Source organism: Drosophila rhopaloa, unplaced genomic scaffold, assembly GCF_018152115.1.
Source record: "Drosophila rhopaloa isolate 14029-0021.01 unplaced genomic scaffold, ASM1815211v1 contig_178, whole genome shotgun sequence".
Taxonomy (NCBI): Eukaryota; Metazoa; Arthropoda; class Insecta; order Diptera; family Drosophilidae; genus Drosophila; species Drosophila rhopaloa.
The window spans coordinates 6,691,902-6,715,626 of NW_025335059.1; the positions used below are offsets into that span (position 1 = coordinate 6,691,902).

Consider the following 23,725-nt stretch of genomic DNA (forward strand, 5'->3'; position numbering starts at 1 on the left):
CATCTCTAATGACGTTCAAATTTTTGGCGATTGTCGAAAATTAAAAATAGATCAACAATGATTGGCAAATCACATGGGTTGAAAAAATAGATTTTGATGCATTTTTCGTGCTTTTGTTTTTTCTATCTTTCTGGTTTTGATGGATTGGATGTGTGTATGTGTATGCATTTTCCCGCTCGCTGAAAATTCGTTGAATTCCATTTTAATGGCTTTATTTATGGGGCGTGCATGGGCAGCGCTTTTTTTTCGCCTTTTGATATTTATGACACTGCGTCTCGGCCACAAAAAGTTAATCCCACTAAATGCCGTTGATAGTTTATATTACGATTTGTTGTGCTGGGGAAATGAAAGATATTCGGGCATTTTAATTTTAGAATTGTGACAAATGCGCAACTTTTTACGGCTGCATATGGCCGAGTGATCCTAGTTTTCGTCTTATGATTGATTTTCATTGTGTTCAATTTAACTTAATGAGATATTTTTCTAAGAAAGTGTTTCAGTGTTTTCAGTATCTTATTTGTATTTTTTTAGTTTAAAAAATGTTTTTCTTCCTTTTAAGACTTTTAAGTTGATCGAGATCAAAACTGTGTTCTTAATATTTGATTCTAGGGGATTTTCGATCAGTCAAAACTTTTATTTAGAATCTTAATAAGATATAAGCCTAATATAATTTTATATTTTTATAAATATAAAAATGCATATAGTTATTTTAATTTTGTATTTAAAATATGCGCAGAAGTGAATGGACCCACTTTCTATAATATTGAGCAAGTTCCCTTTCACGTTGAACTTTTCTGTGTGAGATTCCTGACCCAAATTTTCCCCGTTTAATTTGCGAATATTTAGCGTCTTTATCAATTGGCATGAACGTCACAGATTATGGATAACAGATAGGAGATAATATTGCGTACGTGTAACCATATAGAGATAAGTCGGGCAGCGTCACAGAACCCGCTCTCAAAGGCATTGTGCGTCAATCAGCATAATATACACGGATATATAGATGTCACACGGCTAAATATAGTCAAGGCGAGTATGTAGTATACCTTATAGCTTGCGATATCGGGGAAAATATATCCGTTTGATTAAAAGCACAAAGGGGGCCCGGCAAACCGGGCAAGCCAAATGTGAACCAATTTCCAATATTGTCAGCTGCTAATGAGCAGATTCGTTTGCCTTGTGAGTGCTAGGAAAATATCTGTGAGGAAATCATTTTTGGGTTCTTGGTTTTTGGCTTTCTGTTTGGGGCATCCGTGACACACTTCTCAGTTGCATCATTAATTTTCAGTTTCGTTTCGGCTTTTCCATCTCGGCCATATGGAATGGCAGTCCCTCGCATCTTGGGCTAATGACACAAAACTATCTGGTTTTGGCTCTGGGACAATGGGCCAAGGCACACGGCTAGAGGCAAGAACAAATTTTGTCGTGTTTACGCCGCCAGATTGCCATTAATTTTATATCTATATAGATATATCCCAATAGCGAACGGGGGGGTGAGTGGAGGTGGCCGAGACATTCCTGATATATCTTGTAATTTTTAATGTTCGCAGTGTTGTCGAGTGGAATTTTTGATTCAAACTGAAGTGTGTCACGTCGTTGGTGCCGGGGTATTTATTGATTTAGTGGCCCATTTCACTGTTTCCTCTTTTCGGGGTATTTTTAGATCCTCTTTCCTCTATGACGAACCAGAAATTGCAAGCCTATATTTAGTCCAAAATCTATAGAGCATCGACATATATATAGGCCTTGTTTACTTCGCTCCCCCAAATTTTTCGGTGTGTTTGGATTTGTTTAGTTGGAAGCGACGTCATAGTTGTGTTTTGCTCGAGACTCTCAAATTCTCATGAACTTGACGTCGGCAAATAATTAGCTGAAAGCATTTTTGCTTGTTGTTCAATAATAATCAACAGCTAATACTCGTTACGTGAAATGATATAAATAGCTCGGCTGGTTTATATTTAGACACAGATACGAATACGCGGGGCATTGGAACTATAAACGTTTTTCTATATAGTTTTGATCTTTTCACTAAGCCAAACAAATTGGGTGGAAAAAGATAAGTAGAAAGTCTAGAGAATGTGCAAAGATATATTTTTTGGATAGGTGATTCTCCTCCTCCTCCGCTGGCTAATACATTTCTTAAGTATATTCTGTTTTGGTTTCCTCGGTTCGTTTTCGTCATTTTTCATGGCAGAAAGTCGGGGTGGATGTGTCGTCGTCTGCAAGTCAGGCAGGTCTCATTGGGGCCACATAAATCCCTTCAAATGCCATGACATGTAAATATTTTCCGAGTCTTATGGCTGCCACAGCAACAGCAACAAGCCGAACAACTCTCTTGACTTGCACAGCGCTTATAAAATATAATTTCATTCTATAAGAAAAATGCAAAGTGACAACATAATTCGCCAGTTTATCATAATCAAAATACGCCTACATTGTTCGCCTTATTTTTTGTAGTTGTAGCCGCTCTTTTTTTTTTTTTTTTTTTTTGGTCTTCGCTGTGGCATGCAAACACTTTGCAGGCACGCTTTAACAACAAAAACCACACCACGTACAACACCAACACAACAATGACACAGACGAGTGTCAGGCCAAGTTGTGCGAAAATAACTTCAAATAGTTTTTTGGATCTCAGTGCTCTACTCTCCACTTCTTTTCGCCCCTGCAGTATTTTCTCTTTCCTCCAAGCAGTACATGCAATTTCTTTTTGCCGGCTGACAACTTGCATTTTCAAATGGTTCTTATGATACCTTATAAAAGGGTATAAAGAATGCAATAGGAAATTAGTATCCCCTTAAAGAAAACATTAGGATATAAAGATTTGTTTTACTTCATCTGTTATTATTATATTATTCCCTTGCAAAGGGTATTATAATTTTTTTTTTTTTTTCAATCTTGTGCCAATGAAGCAAGTATTTTTGATTATTTTTGCTTGCTTGTTTTTTAATTTCGTAAAAGAGGAAAATTACATGAATTACAATAAACATTATTTAGTAAACAATACTTAAAATTATTTAAATAGAAGTAAACTGGTAATGTGTAATACGAAATATTTTTTATTGGTCTCAAAGTTCATATTTGAATACCAATATTATATATTTTAAAATTAATTTAAAAAATGTGTTCTTTTGTTTTGAAATAATTAAGATTTTAACAATTTATAACCAATTCTTGACCATTTTTAGAGTATTCAACTTACGACCTAGTTTTACTTCAAAGATCCCTCCTTGATGATTTAGATTTGATTTTGGACACTAATCTGCTTGCTCCTGGTCTAATGTTAATAATCTCACGGCAAATTAATGCTGAACACGAAGTGGAAAAGTCTTAACATGCATCAGTATGAATCATTGTGAACGTTGTTCTTAATTAACAGCGAATTGTTGGCTGCACCTAGAAGCGAGGACAAGCAATATAAATGTGTCTCAAGATCCCACTTGATGCCATTCCATTCAAGAGTTTCGAGTAAAAGCGGTGAAAAAACCCCAAAACCTCTTTAATGAAATGTCAGACACTTAAAAGTTTAATTTTATTTTGGCAATCTTTAAGTCGAAGCCGAAAAACAGGTCAAGTAACAAAGTGATTTTAATGCTGAGACAATGTATATGAGCATATTATACAATTCATAAAAAATACTCATCCAAATTTGGTCAAAAGTAGGCACCACAAATTTAGTGTCTGCTTTTTTTTCAACCATCATCGCATCGTTGTTTTGTATTGTTGTTTTCGGCTCTTTCGGTTGTTTTGTTTGGCTCCCTTTGACTGGTCTTAACCAATTTTGGGCAAACTTTGTGATTTGTGCTTAATTGCGGTTTTCGCTTCTCTCCCTCTCAGCGCACCATTTATGGTAACATTTGTGTCGAGAGTCGCGAAAACAAGTTAATAATTTCATGGCTGGCTTAATCATCGTTAGCCACGTCAGGCTTCTGAGCCGACTATTTTTAACAAAACATTTCACCATGGAAACATGCAGCGATTCCATCCGATCAGCTTCTGATATCGAATTCGCTCTTGGGTTTTTGGATTGAGTTGGGAGTACAACTAAGTTAATTTGGAACTTTCAGTTATAAATCTTCAAAAATTTTCAAAATTTAATCAAATATTAAAGGCTTTGGTATAGTTATTGTATTAAAACTTCTTCGTTAGCATGAAATAAATAACCTTTGTTACCAAGTAAAATCTATAAGTCAAATAAAATAACAGTATCATTTGATATATTTATATTTATTAGACATATTTAGTCATGCTTAGATAATTTATATAAATTTATATATCATATTTAAAATAATCTTTTGGCCCAAGACCTTCATGTAATTAAACTATCAAGCAAGAAAGTTATTCCCGCTTGTTGGCATTTAATTACTGGAACTATTTTTATCACCCGTGTCAACTGTACAATAGTCTAATGAAAATTTACGAGTCGCGCAACTTTGTTCGCATCGCAACTACGTCAAACGGAATCGTGTGAAAGTGAAAATGGGGGAAAAAAACCGGCGCAGACACAGACATCTTTAAAATTCCACCTGTTGTGTGAAACTTTCCGCAGTCAAGGACATTGTGGGGCCTTGCTTTCGTCATAGCAAACTTCCGCAAACACACCGATACACACGCACACCCACAAAATGGCAACGCAGGCGCCCTGCTAAGTATGCTATAAACCACCATATTCATTCATAAAAATTCACCGGGCCCACAAAAAGTTTACGCAAGCAGAGAAAACGGAAGACTTAGAGAGTTGGGGAATTTGCAGGAGAACAATGCCGGCAATTTTTAGCTCTATCGATTTTCGAACTTTCTTCGTCGAAAAAATGGGGAATGGGGTGCCGTTTCCTCCTTGACTTTGAACTGCAAAAAGTTTTCCACACGTGGCGCTTGGTTCAAAGTGCACCAGCCGTTTTCCAGGGACAGTTTTTACTTCATTATATTTTTGCGTACCGGTTGACAGACAAAACCGGTAAGCATTTATCATCTTTGCCGTCGTCGTCTCCGTCGCTCAACCAACCCGATCCCTGTGCAGAGGCCTTGCCAAGAAGGCGTTCAAAATTAAAAGTCGCTCAACTGCGGCATAAAAAAAGTGAAAAAAAAAACACAAAATGCATTGCGCAAATGCGAATGATATTAAAATGAAAAGTTTGCCAAGTAATAAACTGATAAAGAGGCGACGTCTGCGTCTGACGTCGACATATCGCAAGAAGGTAACTTATTAAACAACATGGCGCTGGCTTTTGATACCCTCACCTGAAGAGACCTAAAAACGGGTGGTATTCTTTTTTAGTTGTCATGCTTAAATAAACTCTGATTTTGTAATATAATGTAGGAATAAGGCATGAAACCACACAACATTTTTACTGAAACCTATTTTAGTTAATCCTTAAATGCTTTAAAACAATATAAATTAAAAGAAAGATCTATATTCTGATGCTAAAAATCTCTGGGATTAAGATGTTGAATAGAACATAAACATTTATATCGAATCTTTTTATAAAATACTTTGTATAGCTTGTATACAAATATTGATTTCTGTTTAATGAATTAAGAATTGTTTTTTTGCCCTTGCAAGGACATTTTCACTTCGACCACAGGGTATTTGACTTTTCCTTTCTTGTTATTAATACACACACGCACTTATACCGCGATCCAGTTGTTTTTGTTGCTTTGGCAGTGTGACTGCCTCGTTGCAGCAGATAAATGTAAATTATTATGTCGTAAATTTGTTGACTGCCATGTTTGTGGCTGCAGCCTCACACTGACATGGCTGAAAGAAAAATAAAAAAGCCAACAACAATGCGAGCCGACTCTGCGGCTCAACCAGTGCAAATTAAAACCCCTGAAAATGCTTAATAAAATGCCTTGATTGAGTCGCCGTTTGCATAATGCGCTAAAAACAAAAAGCGAATAATAAATAAATAAAAAACCGAAAGGTAATAAGAAATATTGTGTAGAAATATGTATTGAGCCTGGGCGAACCGGATGCCTAAGATAGGCAGCAACATGTTGATTTATTTGAGTCGGCACACGACCACCAGACGACAATGACATACGCATCTAGAGTGGAAAAAAGTGCAAGTTGCAAGTTGCAAGACGTGGGGGCCAAAATGGCGAAGAGGCGTTCCAGATCGAAGCGTGCCAAGAACGCCTCCGTTCGAATTTCGCATCGCATAGCCTGTGGCGTGTGCCAAAAAGGTTTGCTACGCCCTTGAACTCATCGCCATTCTGCTGCTCTCATGACTGACCGACATTTGGCAGATCGGCGCCTCAGGTGGGTGGATTGTGAGAAATACACAAAAGCAACCCCCGCACAAAAAAAAAACAAACTTAAATCGTCCACAAACATTTTTGCGACCAGACATTACGACGTCATCCGCACGTTTCCTACACTTGTCGATGCCAAGTTCGCACGCAGAATTTTCGCTTTTGTGTGGAGGTGGAGGAGGAGTAGCCCCACGTGATCTGCGATCCGCGATCTGTGGCCGAGTCGCGTGCCACATTGTCCTACACAAAAAAGCACACACATGGGTCACTCAACTGAACTTGCTCCATAAAAAGAAGGCAGCTGAAAACGTAACCGATCTACCCAGAGAACGGAGGCGTTTGCCAATTTGGCTTGGAAAGTGGGTGCACTTAATATGCACACTTCGCTTAGGCGCGATCAATTTTCGTCTAGTGGGGGTGTGTGAACTTTTTGGCATACGTCGCCTGCTGGTTTTTTTAAATTATTGCACATAAATTTCACACACAAAGTAGTTTCGCCCGGCGACTAAACTGCACCCGCCCACCCAACATAACGGACCCAAAAAGCCGAACCGATCCGGAACCCAAAGACCTGGCGATCGCCTTTAATTTAATTAGTTGCGCGTGCGACAGCCTCTCCCGATTTTGTGGGATCTTCGAGATGCCGGTCTCCGGTCGCCGGTTGCTGGTTGCCAGTTTGCCATTGCCAGGTTCCATGCTTCAGTTGGAACGCCTTGTTATTTATGCGTCGCCTTCTTTATGGCTTCCCATATAAATTCTCATTTCGCTTGTCATCATTTTCCTTTTTTCTGGCTTGGTTCTCGCTTTCTGGGCGAGGGCAACTGATGCGTTAAGTGCATGGGATTTGGTTCCGAGCTGATGAGCGCTTGAGGAAATTATGTGCATTTTGGCCGATCAGTTGGGGGTTGCAAGTGGTCAGTTCTGGCAATTGAACTTGACACTAAAATTGGGCCATTTATTGGTGATTGTTGTATATTGTTAATTTTCAATAAAGGCATTCGTTTGACTATTATGATCATGGGAATATTTTAGAAATTTACGAACATCTTTGGCTGATAAGACTTTGCTTATTGATAAGAGAACATATTTTTGTTATTCTTTTATAAGAAAAAAATAAAAAAATTGACAGTGCGTCGGCCGGGAATCGAACCCGGGTCAACTGCTTGGAAGGCAACTATGCTGACCATTACACCACCGACGCCACATATTTTGACAGATTTTTTTAGGGATCATATATAATTATTTGATTGGTCTTAAATTTTGTGCAATGTTAGATACTTGAGCCTCTTATATTAAAACAAATTATTAAACATATAATTTACTTTTGATTTTCTAAGGTACATATTTTTAATTTTACGTTACAGTGAATTAATTTAAAAAAAAATACTTTTGAGTGCAATTAATTTATTAATGAAGTATCTTAAAAAACGCCTGAGTAAACTTAAAAAAATTGTTTAAAAAAAAATTAAAAAATGTTTTAAAAAAATAAATTAAAAAAAAAAAATTCAAGTGCGTCGGCCGGGAATCGAACCCGGGTCAACTGCTTGGAAGGCAACTATGCTGACCATTACACCACCGACGCCACATAATCTTCGGAGGCTAATCACAGCTCAGAATTTTAGTACTCATTAAGTAGTTGAAATCTGTTGACATACATAAAATTGTCTTAATCAATTTAACATTTCCCTAGAAAGCAACTAATCTAATTTATGGGTATTCCATTCATGGCGTGGCTAACCTTGCCAATATGCTGATTAATTTCTTTTCCAGCCTTTTTAATTGGTTCTGTTTCGTGTACTCTTTCACCTGGCGGCGACAGGAAACAGTTTGTGTAACTATAATTCTTATGAATATAATTAAAACGCATTGAAAATGAATAAAGTAAATAGTCGGCTGAGCGGTTCACAAAGGCAACAACATCGGCTTCAACTTGACTTGAGTGTCTGTCGCTGGTTGTTATGGCTGTTGTAATGGACGCCCACCCAGTAAATGTCTTTTGCTGTAATAATTTATTATCACATTTACGTCTTGGCATCGCCAGCAATTAATATGAAAAGTAAATGGTGGAAACAGAAACAGAAAATAGAAAATTAAATGAATGAATCAACGGCGAACGACGAACGAGAAACGAGAAAAAAACAACAAGTGATCAATGAACAAATCCAAGTTGTAGCTCCATCTCCGAATGATCCAAAGGCAATATCTATCTGTATCTGAGGCCGTATCTTTGTGTTGGCGTCCAAAACCGCAGAAACAACAATCGGCAGCTTTTGACTGTTGGCAAAGCGTTTGCCAATGCAGAAATCAAATTAGCCGCAACACAGTCGTAGTTTGTCTTGCGTATCTTACAGATACAGATACACTCATACCAAAATTAACCCTAAAAACAAGAAATTCGCCTTATTTTTGACTTCAAAGACATCGCACCTTAAATTGTAGGGTAAATTTTCCTAAAATTAAGGGCGTTCTTTTCTAAAATCTAAGGCAAAGAGCCCTAAAAACAAGAAAAACTTTTCTAAAAAATAGAAAAATATTTCTTAAATGTAAGGAATTTTTTCCTAAAAATTAGAAAAAATGTGCCTACATTGATCATGATGTAATTTTTCATTCAGGATTTATGTATGTGTATATTATATGTACATATATGATTTAAGAACTTCGCTTTTCATTCAGAAAAGTCACCAATTTTGTATTAGTATTGCACTAATGAATTGCCAATATCGACTTCAACTGTAATTCTGTGGTAAAGAGAGAGAGAAATTAGAACAATTATGATTTATTTAAGTTCTTACAAGTAAAATCCGATAAGTATCTTATCCGAAAAAACTTTTCATTTTATTGGTCCGTCGGTGGGATTCGAACCCAGGTCTCCCGCGCGTGAGTTCAAAGACATTGAATGGAGCCACGGTCGCGCGCGAAAAGCGCATGGCAAACCAAAGACTATATGATGGGGCGTTTGCGAAGAATATTAGGTTAAAAAAGTTTTTAGAACTCGTTAAGTCGCAACTGTGAAAGTCGAAATATTTAAAATAAATTTTCTAAGATGATATTTCATATGACAAAAAATATTTTAATTACTTTTCCATAAAGGGTAAAACATTAAGTCGTTCTAAGCATTACTTCTCATCTGTGTTTATAACACAAGTAAAAAAAAGAAAAAAAGAAAGATGTCGGCAGCTGAAATTGAACTTGCGGTGCTTAGATTTCTGGTCAGACGTTCTAACCCTAGGCTACTCGGACAGGGTTAGAACAATTTTCTGGTCATTTTAGAAAATGTTTCCTATGTTATAGAAAATATTTCTATATTTTGGGATAAATTTCTATTTTTTAGAAAATATTTCTATATTTAAGAAAATATTTCTATATTTAAGAAAATATTTCTATATTTAAGAAAGCGTTTCTATTTTTAGGGTTATCGTATTTTTTATGGTTAATTTGAGAAAATTTTTCTATTTTTTAGGGTAAATAATTTTTTAGGGCAGAATTTCTAATTTGAAGAAAAATATTTATAAAAATAAGTACAATTTTTACTAAAATATAGAAATTTTTTCTTGGATTTAGGGTGAGTTCAGTTTATGGCGACAATTTCTACATTTGAGAAACACTTTCTTGATTTAAGAAAAGTTTTCTTGTTTTGAGAAAAAAATTTCTTGAAAATAGAAATCTTTTCTTGGATTTAGAAAAAATAAAGTTTTAGGGCGAATTTCTAAAATTTAGGGTTAATTTTGCTATGAGTGTACTTGTCGCCTTGTGTGGGTTGCCACTGTGTCCACTGTGTGCGTAGGTCGAAGAAGTCGGGCAGCAGCACCCTGTATCTGCGGCGCAGAATAATAAAATTTAACAATTTATTGCATTTGTTGCTTTAATTTGTTGTTGTTGCTTGGCCAAAAACGAAAACAGAAAAAAAAGTGAAAAAATAATTTTCATTCACAAAACGGCCGCCGTTGTATGCAAATTGATCGTACCTCGCCGATGCTGTTGTCGATGTTAACTTTAGTTTGGCTTTTTGCAGTAGCTGTGCTCTGCCAACGTCGACGTCGACACACTTGGCAAGCGATGTTCGATGATTGCAACAGCAACAGTAACAAAAACACCAAACAGAAACAGCAACAACAGCACGAACAACAACCACGATGCCGCCAAATGAATGAATTGGGTTTGTGCCTTGGGCCAGGGCATGTTTGCCGTTTCGCCTGTGCCTACGTGGCGGCTACGTGTTGGCATAAATTATATATTAATGCTCTTCGAATGGTGGATTTGAATGGTTATTCAATGGGTTCGTAATAGCTTATGAAAGATGGAAGCTCGTGAAGACTTGATAGTGTATTTATTGCTCTAATTGGGACTGCAGTTAAAGAGGATATCAAAAGTTATTCGATTAACAATATTATTGCATTTATTATACTCATATGTTGTTCACAGCTGAAAATAATTTATAACAAATATGAAGGGTATATGTGTTAAGTAAGAAGGATACTTCTTGTTCAAATATTTCATCAAGGCAATTTAAAAGAAACTAACTTGTTTTTCAATTGTTTCAAATACCAATTATTTATTAATAACTTATTTCAATGGTTTTATACGGTTAGGGTAACTAACAAGTATAAAACATACAAAAAAAAATGTAGTGTAGTAAAGAATTCATTATATTATGTATATTTTTTGAAAAACATTATCAAAAGCATTTAATATGTAAATAGAGACTATAACCTTTTCAATAGCATTTATTAGGGTTTTTTTTTTAATAACAAGGAATTTGATTCTCATTTAAATTTAAATGGACCAATCTATGTTTATTATGAAAATATCAAATAGAATAAAAAATATATATTTATAAGTGTTTATATTTACGTTAAAAACGCATTCTAAAATATAAGGGCTTTGTTGTTTTTAAGATCCGAAAATAAACAAATACTTTTTAACAGGGTATTTCCAAACCCGTTGACTCGTTTTTTTTAAATCTCCTTTCGTTTTTTTTGCAATTGCATGCACATTTTATTTATTTAATGCATTAAACAAAGACATAGACATATGTTCAACCATGGTTGTGACCGTTGTTGTTTGTGTTTCACTGGCGACATGCAACAAATGTTAGACATTCAATTTGTTGTTGACACTTCATTAGCAAACAAAAAATTAAGCGAACGAAGAAGCAGCAGCGGCGAACCGGCCAAAAACTGGGTTAAATGTTGCTAAAATTAAGCGAGGCAAGCAGTCGAGGCGAAGGAGCGACAGAAGATGCAACCAGAAGCAAATCATGATATGAAAATTGAAACCCATTCCCCTGATTCAGGCCTCACCAAATAAAAGCAAGTATTAAGTTACTAACTGGCCAAGAAGTGAAAGAGATATTGGGAATATAGGTTCAGGGCTGGGCACGCGTTGCTAATGAAGAGTTTTTTTATGAATGAACGAACGAACGCATCGTAGTAAACTGCGCCCACATCGCTCGATGATGAAATCATGAATGAAACGAGGCCCAAGACGAAACTTTGTAACGAAACCCCAGGTGCCAAAAGGGCACGCGAGTCGTAAGTGTGGGCAGCAAATGCAAATTGATGGCCATGGCTAAGATGTTGATGGTGAGATGCTGCCTCTTGGCCATTAGCCAGGCACACCGGAACCGCATTAGCATGTCCGAGATCCGAAATCCGGGGGACCGGAAAATGCCCAAACTTTGTCAATGCAAACAAATTAACTGTCAAATGCTTCGACATTCATTCGAGATGCATTCAATGAAAACATTTCGAAAGAAATCTCTTCCATCAATGAAATGTTTGTTCAAAAGCTCAGTGGGTAGGAAACGAACTAATCGTCTGGAGAACCGTTTCGATCGGAACTATCATATTTCAGCCGTTTGTCAACGGCTACCATTGTTCGATTTTCTTACGACCTAGAATCATTTCTATAGTCGTTTGGTTTTCACAAGAAAGCGGGAGAGTAAGTTGTTAAATATGTGAGAAAACGCCCATTAAATGCGAGGCTTATCTTAACGTATCTTTTCCGTCTATAAAAGTATCTTTAACTAGTAAAATCTTGGCTTAAGGTTTTTCGTAATTAATTTGCACTTTTGTGCTATTCATTATGGGTCGCAAAATCTTATCCGTGAATGGCTTATTTCCCACTCCTCCACCAGGCATATTTTTTTTGCGGCCATTACAATTTTACGACTTGCCACAGCTGCAAGAACAGTAACAACAACTTGTAGCCGTAACAACAACCACTGCTAACCACTTCCCATGGTCAGGCTGACGTCATAAATGCATAAATGCAAGCAACGATGACATAAATTGCATTTGAATATTGGCCAACAGCGAGAGCGAGAAAAAAAAAGGAAAAACAAACCATAACGTGGACGGTCGCTCTAACCCCCGTTTTAAGCTTGGGCTTTGGTTTCGCCGCTTGTCACGATGTCTGACAGCTCTGGGGCACTGAACGATTTTTTCTCCTGTTGCTTAATTTTACGGGGTAGGTGGGGGGAGGGGTGTTTTGCCACTTGATGAATTATTACATTTTTAAAATTGCCGGCAGTGTCTGAATGAGGCCAAGAAAATATTGAAATATTTGATTTATTGGAAATACATTTAATTAATTCGTCGTGATTTTGGGAAAATTAAATATTAAAGGTTACTAAATTACTAAATTTGAATGTAAAACAATAAGCCGGAAAATTAAAAACGAACTAGTGTAGAGACTAGAAATAACTACAAACTGATATCTTTAACTTCAAGGTTACTTATTTATTTTAACTTAAACAGATTTGTTAAGATAATTAGACTCTAAATATTTAGAGTTAAACAAATCTGTTTAAGTTGGAATAAAATAAAATTGCTTCGTCATGTATACTTCCAATTAATATTTAAATATATTTAAATTCGTTTTTTATATTTGTCTGATGGGTTAATAATGTGTCTCCCATATCATTCCTAATATGAAATTTTAAATAATAATTTAAAACTACTAAAAAAATATTCTATTTATATTTGAACTTTTTTTAACAGACCTTATAAAAGTCTACTTTCTTTTTGTTTAGATCTCTTTCAGTGTTAATCCCATAGCTAGAATATAAAGGTGCATTATAGCCAACTGCAGTTGTCAACTGTAAGAGTAACTGCAACAACAACAACTGCAGCGGCAAGAACAACAAGAGCCACTTTGGTATCGACGCGTGGGTTGCTCCATTCATAACGACCGAAAATTTTCGCTGAATGAATTGCAGTTTTGTATCTTTCAGATACACACGCCACCAAACAGACTTGGGCCAAGTAACGGCACCGAAAGCAGCCAAAAAAGCAGGGAAAAAAGCAGAAAGTCTGCAAGTAGTGCACAAGAGGATTAGGGAGTGGTGGGCGGCTGAGCGGGAGCATTCAATACGCTGATTGGGAACCACAGAAAAAGTTAAATAAAACTCGTCGGCGATTTACATAAATCAGCTGCAAATTTGTTCCACTGTTCAAATGCAGTGTCGCCCGTGTGCGAGCGAGAGGTTCGAGGAAGTGGCAACAGCTTCCACCAGAAACTCACAGACGGCCAAAAACGACGGACGGCCGCAGATCCGAAGTCGCTGCCGTGGCCCAAAGTCAACGCGTGTCGCATTTGGGGAAAACTTGCTGCTGGCGTAGCGAGACTTCTTTTATTTTTATTTATTTTATATTCGTTTTTTTTATGTGCGGGGGCCAGTTGGCAAAGTTAGTAAGTTTGGTAACAGTTTTGTTGGATCTAGCCGGGTAGAAAAGGGAGGGGGATAGGCGGAAATGACAGCGATTGCATTCGCATATGCTATGGGACTTTTTTTTAGGATTATCTTTAACTCTTTGTGTGCACTTAAAAGCTATTTAGCGACTATTTTCTATAAAAATGTTGTAGCAACAATTTTTATGTATAATTCTCTTGATTATTTTAATGTTTTTATTTTAAATAATCAGTTTTATTTTAATTAATCTGTTTTATTTTAAATTGGATTAAGATATTTTAAATTGGATTAAGATATTTTTTCAACACTAATAAAAATTTAAAAATCAAATATTTTCAACAACTTTCCGCAGAACTACAGTCGCCATTTAACCCATTGACAGATAAACGACTGAGATATGTTTGTTTTGTCCCCATCCTCCCACTAATTAGCCCTCCTGTCCACTTTTCGGCCGGGCCACAAATTGTCGCATCTCTCAACGTTTGACATGGAACCGAAAATGCCGGCGGACAGTTTTCGGCTTTTGTGCTAACGATATGTGTCCGTCCAAGCCATCAGTTGGCACCAATTGCCGGGGATGAGGAGCTGCCGAAGGGGTTGGTTGCTGTCGTATGGAGACGCATAAATCTTGGTGCCACCACAGGAAAAGACTTTTCTTTTTTCCCAGAATATTCTTTTTTGTTTTTTTGTCGAACGTTCCGTGCTAGCTGTTTGGTTTCGAACCATAGCGATTTGCGGCATGGTTGAGCTCATTAGAAAATATGCGCGTAATTTGTGAGTTTCGGTCTCTGAAAATGGACCGGAGAACGGCTATTTTCTGATTTGTCTGCGTCCCTCCATTGAAATGTGTCAAGTGGCGTGAGCACCGGCCCCTTGATGATTTTGTTTATGGCGAGGGGAGGACGCACTTGAAACTTGGCTACCAGACATTGACCACCAATCGAATTTCTCGAAGTCGGGAAAAAATATACATACCACAGCAAATACGAAACAGAAATCACCAAACAAAAAGCGGCACTGAAAAAGGCAATACCCGAGTGGGCAGCAAGGCGCGCGCTACGCCCACTAAAAAGTCAAGAAACAACTAGAAGAGCAATAACATAAAACTTCAAATCACGCTAACTGCAACAACAACAACAGCAACTATAAAAGATATAGCGACAACAGCAGGCAGAACAATAAAGAGCACAAGAGTTGATGTAAATTATTTGGCTACCATATTTAGTTGGAAATCTTGTGTGATCTGTGATCTCTGGCGATGATGACGATGATGGCTGCCCCTGTTTATGAGTGGAGTACCCTTGATATGCGGCAAGGGTATGTGACGGACAGCCAAGATCTCAATGAAGTAGAGGGGATTTTTTGAAAGCTCGATTTTGAATTTGTTTACAATTTATAAAAGACACATCAAAAATAATAATTAAGGGGAAATAAAGGGGCTTACTTTTAGTTCATGGGACTTTTGTAATGATTAAAAAATTAGTTTTAAAAAGTTGGCTTTTGTTTCAATAAATTAAACATACCAATTAAAATACTTATCAAGAAATGTAATAAAAGTAATTTATTAAAAACATGCCAAAATCCAATTGCGTTTTATAAGCTTTCAAGAGAAATGAAAGATATGTAAAGTATTTTAGTGTTCCTTTTAGTAAAAGTTCCAATGAATCAATCTTTTTGAGCATATGATTTATTTATAAGGAGACCAAATAGGTTGGCTGATCAAAACACTTTTTTGTTCTGATAAGTATTAAGTACTAAACAAAATTAGTGGACATAAAATCATAGAGTTGTACCATCAAATTTTTAAATTTTGTGATATGTTTAGGAAGTCCCTTAGAATATTGAAATGGTTTTGAATGGGAGTATGTTTTGATTAAAAGAAATTGCATGTTATATTTAGAAAAACAAGTAAAAGGTTCCACACTGAAACTCTTTGGTATTTTACCAACTTGCAAATTCAAGGGCATTTAGAATTCGTCCGCCGACACTTTCCTTGTGAGCTTTGTCTAGGCCATCTTGGGCAACCCACGGCGGTAATGGCCGCTAACCGCTAACCGCTAACCGAAACCCCAGTAAACCACCATCAGCGGCTCAAGCGCTCTAGACTGAAGGCCGGCGATGGCGGGATGTTGAGCTGTGACTGACATTTCGCTTCAAAATGTCAGATGGCCTGGAACTTGGAACTTGCTGGCCCGGGCATGACAGTTCAAATGTGGCCAACACGCGGCTCAGACGAGACCATTTTGTGCCGAATGCGCCATATTTGGGCCCAGCTGTGTGTGAATATCCATTGAGGTTGTCATGAGAGGACCCCCGCGCCGAAAACAACAAAAAAAAAAATAGCGTGATGAAGTGCAGCTGAGCCAAAAGCTGGATCTCAAGATACTACAATTTTTTTGGGGACTCCGCAGCCAAAGTTTATTTGTGCTGCAACACATTTGAAGCATCGCAGCAAGATCATCACGAGATGAGCGGTAAGAGTGGCTGCTCCGGAGAAGGACTGACTTTGGTCGTTAACCGGAAACCCCCAGCGACAGCCTATAATTTGCAAATTTAATTTGCAACACACGCCAACATGTGACCCCAAAACGGCAAAATGTTATAAATAATGTGCAGTTGCAGTTGCAGTTTTTCAGTCTTGCAGTTTGCTGTTTGCAGTATACAGATCTCCATCGGATCGTAGGTGTCCAGTGTGGCTTACCTTAAACTAGAAATGCTCGGCTTATGAATGGAGCTGTGCCTCATGAATGAAATCAACTCTGGGGCTTGGTCTCGGTCTTGGTCCCCCAACACTCGTCTGTCTTTTCGTCTGTCTGCCGCATGTTCGATTGCCTGGCACAGACAATTTTTTATGCAAATGAAAAACGCGTTTTGCGGTTTTTCAACGAAAATCCAACCAATTTCAACTGAACTCTGCTTATAGTCTTTTTAGTTTTTTTTTCTATCACTCGTTTGATTTCGCTATATTTAAATGATTGTGGTTTTTGATTTGGGTTTATTGAGGGGTTTTATTTTGTTGGCTTCATGTGCGTGGGTTGCCACCGAGTTCCACCACACACCGTCGACAGGTTGACCCCCAAGCTGTGGGCGTTATGTTCTGTAGAGATCAAGAAGTCCACTTAACCGATAGTGAGAGATTATGATCTCGGAAAGGAGTTTACCAATTTTTATTGTGCTTAAATGGTGCAAAATCACAATGAATGGCATTTTAAGAAGAGAATGAAGGAAACTAATATTACTGATAAATAACAATGGGTTAGATTATCTGAATTATGCAAATGATAAAATCTGCACATTTCTTACATTTTGTAGTGTACATTTAAATGTCCAAACTTAAATATGATTGTTTTAAGAACGGCAAGTAGAAAAGTTCTGAACACACAATTTTACATATTTACTTGGGAAATAACTTTAAAATAACATAACATAACACAATCCTAACCAAAAGTTAATGATAATACTTGTTTGTGTATAACATAAAGTAAGCATTTTATGGCATTTTTAATTGCAATAACTTAGAAAAGTACCAACGAATGTCATTAGACACACTATACCCAATTGACATGTTATAAAAGTCAACAGAACTGCCTCATTCCCTTAATTCCATTTAAGCCGTATTTAAGATTTAATAAATACCACGTTCAGCTTCTGAGTTAAGCTTTTATTTTTAGACCCGTGATGGCAATTTATTCCTACTTGAAAGTTGTCAAAAAGTTTACACAAATTATAATTTAACTCGAATGCAAACCACAAAAACCAAGACTCAGCCCACATGGTGCGGCTTTCGATATATACATTTTAGAGTTCCAAATCGATTTGATTTGATTTGGCCAGCGGCGCAGACTTGGCGCCAACTACCAGACCGCAGACCGTCAGGTGACAATGCAAAAAAAAAAAAAACATAATAAATAAAATAATAATAATCAAGTTGACCTATACAAAGCCATTTGTGGCACACTTTTTCGACCCACACGAATTATGCTAATGGCGAACTTAACGCAACTTTTGATTTTAACCAGTTCAAGTCGATTATGTTAGCCGCTATGACGAATCTCCAATGGCATCAAACCATTTGCATAATGGAGGGGAAATGGAGGGACGAGTGCAATCCATCAACTGCATTGTGCCACCAACAAAGCCTGGCCGGGAGCAATCACAATCTCGGCTTCGCCTCCCATGTAAATGGCAATTAAGTTGCCGTCGTCGCAGTCGTGAACTTGTGAACCATTCCAAAAGGCATCATCATCATCAAGTCTGCGTCTAGGAGGAAGTTCGGTTCCATTTCCATGTCCACTGGTTCCTGCAATTAATCGCGGCTCAAGTGGCTCGCTGATTGCAATTAATCTTCATTAAGGCCAATGCTGCTGCTGCTGGCCGTTTCTTTTTTTGAAATGTCCTTTGGCCCAGGCATTTGACACAGGTCTTTTACTTTTACCTCTCCCAATGCTGAACGGCTTATCCTTACAAACCAATTTGGCGATCGTGAGGTGTTGTTGTCGTTCGCCGCAACCACAACAGCAACAGCAGCAGCAGCAGCAGCAGCAACACCAAATGCAGCAGCAGCAACAGCAACAGCAGCAGCAGCAACATCGCCAGGTGACCGCACAGCAATCACCTTAATTAAACATTAGGCAAGCCTCGCTGAGTGCCAAGCTTCTGGAGATTGTGTTTGTGCTTGGCTTGGTTTTCTTGCCTCGGCTGGCTTCGCTCCGACTTGACTGCTGTGGTGTGGTCCATGTCAGCGATTTCCGTTCGGCACAGGGTAACAAAGGTTGTGCTGCCGCAGCACAGTGGTGCTAGTCTTGACAAGAAAAAATGGGACTTGCCAAATGCTGCAGCTTCAGCGATCCTCACTTGCTTTATCCCACTTTATGGTAGGAAAATAACATTTATTGAATTTCTCTTCCTTCGAAAAAAGCCACCCCTTCTCATCAGTTAACCAGTTTAGACAAGGTTTAAAAAAGGTAAACTCAAGGAAAAGGATTTCTTTTAATCAACTAACACTTCACCTCATCAGCTTCCGAAATTTTCTTGCAACCTTAGATGGAAAATTCATATGGAGGCCTCTCTTCCTCTTTAAATCATTACATTAATAATTCATTGTTGGGAATTCAAGAGTAGTTTAAAGGACCCAATTAAGAGCAAAGTTGAAGAGCTTTGTTGGTCAGAAAGCAAATAAAGTCACTTCCGCACATCAGATACCAATTCTGCAGGGAAAGACCAATAGTTCTATTTCAGAATTCGTTCTTAGGAATATAGAAAAATGTTTAAGACCAGTGTGCCATGTGTGCATTGAGCCCGGATGGTTGCCTTAATTTTCTTGCAGTTTTCTTGGCTGTTGGCTTTCATTCGTTCGTGTTTGTTGTCGGCGGTGTCAACGTCGCCTCTCGTTGACAAATGCTGAAAGGCTTTGTGTGCGAGTGTCTGTCTGCGATTTCATTGGAAAACGTGGAACGATCACCCAGGTTGATTTGACAAAAGGAGGCGAAAAGCGGAGTGAAATAAAATAAACGGGTCACGTTATTAATTGGTTAACCCTTGCCAAGAGATTTATGAATATTGATTGCAAGTGAAGTGCAGCAGCAGTCGCGATCGCGAAAAAGTGGCAGCTGCATTTGGCCATGGGCTGCAAAATTGCTCCCAGATTGAGTCAGCTTCCTGTCGATTAGGGTCACTCAGCTGGCTGAATGCTAAATGCTAAATGCTGAATGCCCCTCGGTCAGCCGGGGTCATTTCCTGGCTAATTAGTTGCCATGAGAGATTTGTTTTTCTTTTGCCTTCTCTTGCTATTGTTTTTTGCTGCCTGCTCTCCATCGGCAATTAAGCGCCGTCGCATATTTATGATATTAATTAATTAAGACAATTTGTGTGGCGTGTCTATATCTGGGAAATAAGAGAGCTGCGATGGGCTTGTCTTTAATTTGCCATATATGGCATTGGATCCCAGGAGAACGGAATTGTGAGCGATCTAACTTTGCATAAGAACTTTGGTCGCCTTCAAATCACTGAAGCAGAACACGTTTCGATAAACGTTGTAAACGTAATGACCTAAATATTATTAAGACAGAGTTTCAGTCGGTAACTTTCTAAGAGATCAAAACTTATTCATTAAGCTTTAATATAGACCTATACTTGTAAATTTTTTAAAACTAATAAATCTCAATAACTAAATCTCAATGACTATATTTCACTAAAAGAAATCGTAGTTAAAGCTCTAACATTTTTAAATCCGAATTTGACTTAATAACTTCATTAAGTAAGAATAAATCCGACCCATTAGATATATTTCAGTTAAAATTATATAATATAAAAATCAAAATCATTTTGATAGCTTTTAAAAATATGCATTATTAGTGATATGAGTAAATTAACAAGTGATTAGACGATATACAAAATTTCTTCCTAACCTAAATGATTATGATTTCCTAAATACTCCACAAAGTGAGCTAAGAATCATCACAGATTGCAAAAGTGCAATCCCTTCCGCTTCATGGTGGACACTTAACTGCATCGCAGCCAAAATTTAAATTGAATTTGAAGCGGAAATAGCACCGTTAGGCCTCGATCGGAGCCACAATATATAATTTAATTTGTACGCACTGTGGCGCGCTTCCCAGCGCCAACATTGACACACATTGGGTGGTCTTGGCGCGCTGACTTCATTTTGGCAGGCCGGCGAGTGAAAAACCAAAGCCAAAAACCGAAAACCAAAAACTAACAACCAAGAACCAAAGATCCAACCGCACTCACGTCGAATCCGAGGCGAGTAATCGATGAGACGTGCGATGGCAGCCCGAATGCGGCATGTGCACATGTGCCACCTGTTGAAAGGGCGCAGCCGGAGCAAAGTCTTCGAGTGCCGGACGACGCACTGCATCATTTGCAGCTGAAATTTCAATTTCAGCCTTTTGGCAGCATTTCAAAAGAGCGACTGACTTGCGGGCCGAACAACTCAAGTAGACGGCGGGCGCCAAGGCGCCAGCGAAAAATTTTGCCAGCGAACGGCATTAAAGTGCGCGAAAATCTCATTTTATTTCTATTTTATTTATTGAGCCATTAGAGAGGGGCGCAAGGAGTTCGGCTGTCAGCTCATTCACAGATTAATTTTGGCAATTTATAGCCGGCGAGATAGTTTTTGAGTAACTGCATCATGGACATATTTGCAACATGGAGTGCACAGACCGTGAGTTATGTAATGAGGGGAGGGCAGAAGCGGGTAGCCCGATCGCCAATTTGACTCCCATGTTGGCGACAGACTAACAGAAATGTCACGATACCCTGGGAAAATGAGCCGTTCGGTGTGAGTTATTGATTGGCTTGGGGGGAAAATTGGTAAATTTTTACCCATTAAAAATATTTGAATTGAAATGCAATAGCTTAAATGCTTGATTGACACCAAACATGGAAGGAGTTTTTTTTTCCTACAATGAATGTACAATTTAATTGCATTTTTGACTAGTCAACTAACTTAAGAGGAAACTACTGCTTTAAATGACCTTTTTATTTATTTTAAATACTAATCAAATCAAAATATTTTATAAGGAAGATTGAAATGTCTGTTCTATAAGATAATTCAAATATACTCTTTGGGGTTTAAAATCACCTTAAAGAAATTTTTTGTTGTTCGAAATTATTTTTTATAAATTTGAATTTTTTTTATAATGTTGTGTTTACAACGAAGATAAGTGAAAAACTATAACTCCACAAAAAAAATATGATTTATTGATTGGCCCACCATACATTTTCATTTAAATATAGATGTAGAATTTTTTAAGTATCGTCTATTTGACAACTGGGTAAATTGAAACATTTATAATATATCTAAGCTGACACATGACCTGGAGATGACCTTCTCAATACCGAGTAGAAAGGTCGCCAAACCTGCGTAGGTATACAAAGTAAAATATTTTAAAGGTCAAAGCTATCCTTTCTTTTAGGAAAATTTTCTTGCGAAGCCTAGCAGCTTAGCATAGCTCATCAATATTTATGTTAATTGCAAGCAAAATTCTTTCGGGGCAATTGAGGTGACGACTCACCTGTGCCATTGCTGCCGAACCAAAGGGCAACTAGGTCCTCGCTAGGCGGCGTATGGTGGTGATAGGGATTGCCGTATAAGTAGGGACTCGGATAATCGAGCAAAACACGACGCGAGCCGGGAGATGAGGACTCGGCTGCAGGGTTCAAATATTGGAGTAATGGCTGATCTGTGATGCAATAATGGGTGGGATTTAAGTCCTTACCCTGAGCTAATTGGGCAGCATATTCCGTGGCCTTTTGCAGATTAATTCGCGGTCGTGGCTTAGCAAGAATTTGCTGTTGTGGCTGAAGTACCACCGAATGTGGTTGATGCTGTTGAACGGATTGTTCAGTTGTCGGGGTATTATTCGCCGCCGCTGCTGCTGCCGCCGATGAGTCCAAAAGCAATTGCTGAACTTGCAATATGTCTACGTACTCATCCAATTCCACTGGATGTTGTTGTGGAGTATCTTCAGTGGTCGACGGCCGATGATGCGATGATGGTGGTGCAGCAGCACTTGAAGTCTGATAATAGCCAAAGGCAGGTCCCGAAGCCGGAGCACTTTGCACTGCGATGGGTGGTGCAGGTGGTGGTGCAAATTGCAGGGGGTTTCGACTGAGACCCAGCAATGGAGTTGTGGGTGTGTTCAGAGAATCCTGCGTTGCCGTTGCCGTGGAGTTCGCTGTTGCAGGAGGCACTAAGCTAAGATTTTGTCCAGGTAATCCTGATGGAGTCACTCCAGTTACAGATGACGAAGACGTAGTGGCTGATGGATGCTGTTGGCTACCTACAATCAGTTCATTTTGACGCCGCATTGTCAGCAACATTTTTGTGGTTAGGCGCGTTGCACGTTGATCGGTTCGAAAATAAAGCAAAATATTTGGAAAACAAAAAATAGAAACACAAAAAAATTAACCGAGACTCCATTTGTTTGCTAAGCGATCACTTTTCGGTTAGTTTAAGTAGAACTGATACATCTTTTTGTACTTTGTTCGCGTTTTGGTTGCGGTTAGCTTGATTGGTTTTCACTGTATTCTTTAAAAAGATCAAATCAGTCTTAGCTAATTCACTTTGATTGTATCTTTATTTGATTGAAGTTTTCGCAAAAGCTGAAATAAAAAATATGTTTATTAATAATATTTCTATAACAGTTCAAGAGCTTAGCCTATCATTAAGTATATAAAATTATATTCCCAAAATAAAAACTAATGTTTTTGAAATATTACCTTTCTTTATGTATTTTTGATGACTGCTTTGTATATGTATAATTCACCTTATTTTATTGACTTTTAATTATATGAACACCCAAAAACATGTATAAAAAATGTTTACAGTAAATACTACAGTAGATAAACACTCAGATTTTAGCAATCACATTAAGACACTAAGATTTAAAATGTATGTATGTATATATATATTTTTTAAAATTTCACACACAAAAATATACATTTAAAAAGATTTCAAAAATGTTGACCAAAAAGATACTCAATATATTTTCATTTTGCCGCCGGCAATTTATTTGTTTTATTTTACTTGTGTTTATTTTCTGACATCTAATCTTTGCCAAAAAATTTCCCGATCATTTTTCACGTTGTTGCTTGGTTGTTGCTTAATTTTAATAATTATTTTTGATTTCGTAAATGATTTTGATTAATATGTGTTGGCCAGTCGCGCGCGATTTATCTATTTCGGCGTTTATTTTTCGGTTATTTTGGCAAAAGTTGCGAGACGAGCCGTTGAGCCGTCGAAGCGCTACTGGCGCG

The 23,725-nt window shown here is 37.8% G+C and overlaps 1 protein-coding gene and 2 non-coding genes across 3 annotated transcripts in view; all 3 read right to left on the reverse strand.

The window, feature by feature from the left end:
- The window catches only part of LOC108041863 (probable serine/threonine-protein kinase yakA), a 40,675-nt gene extending 17,274 nt beyond the window's left edge, over positions 1–23,401 (reverse strand). Inside the window, exons 1-3 of the mRNA XM_044459089.1 lie at positions 23,189–23,401; positions 22,186–23,071; positions 21,982–22,116 (exon numbers count right to left, since the gene is read on the reverse strand). Of these exons, the coding sequence (XP_044315024.1) occupies positions 21,982–22,116; positions 22,186–22,789 (739 nt within the window). The 5' untranslated portion in view covers positions 22,790–23,071; positions 23,189–23,401. The remainder of the gene's footprint in view (positions 1–21,981; positions 22,117–22,185; positions 23,072–23,188) is intronic.
- On the reverse strand, positions 7,382–7,453 carry Trnag-ucc. The gene has a single exon. It is a non-coding gene; the product is annotated as a tRNA-Gly (tRNA).
- Positions 7,763–7,834, reverse strand: Trnag-ucc. The gene has a single exon. It is a non-coding gene; the product is annotated as a tRNA-Gly (tRNA).
- Positions 23,402–23,725: the final 324 nt, after the last annotated feature.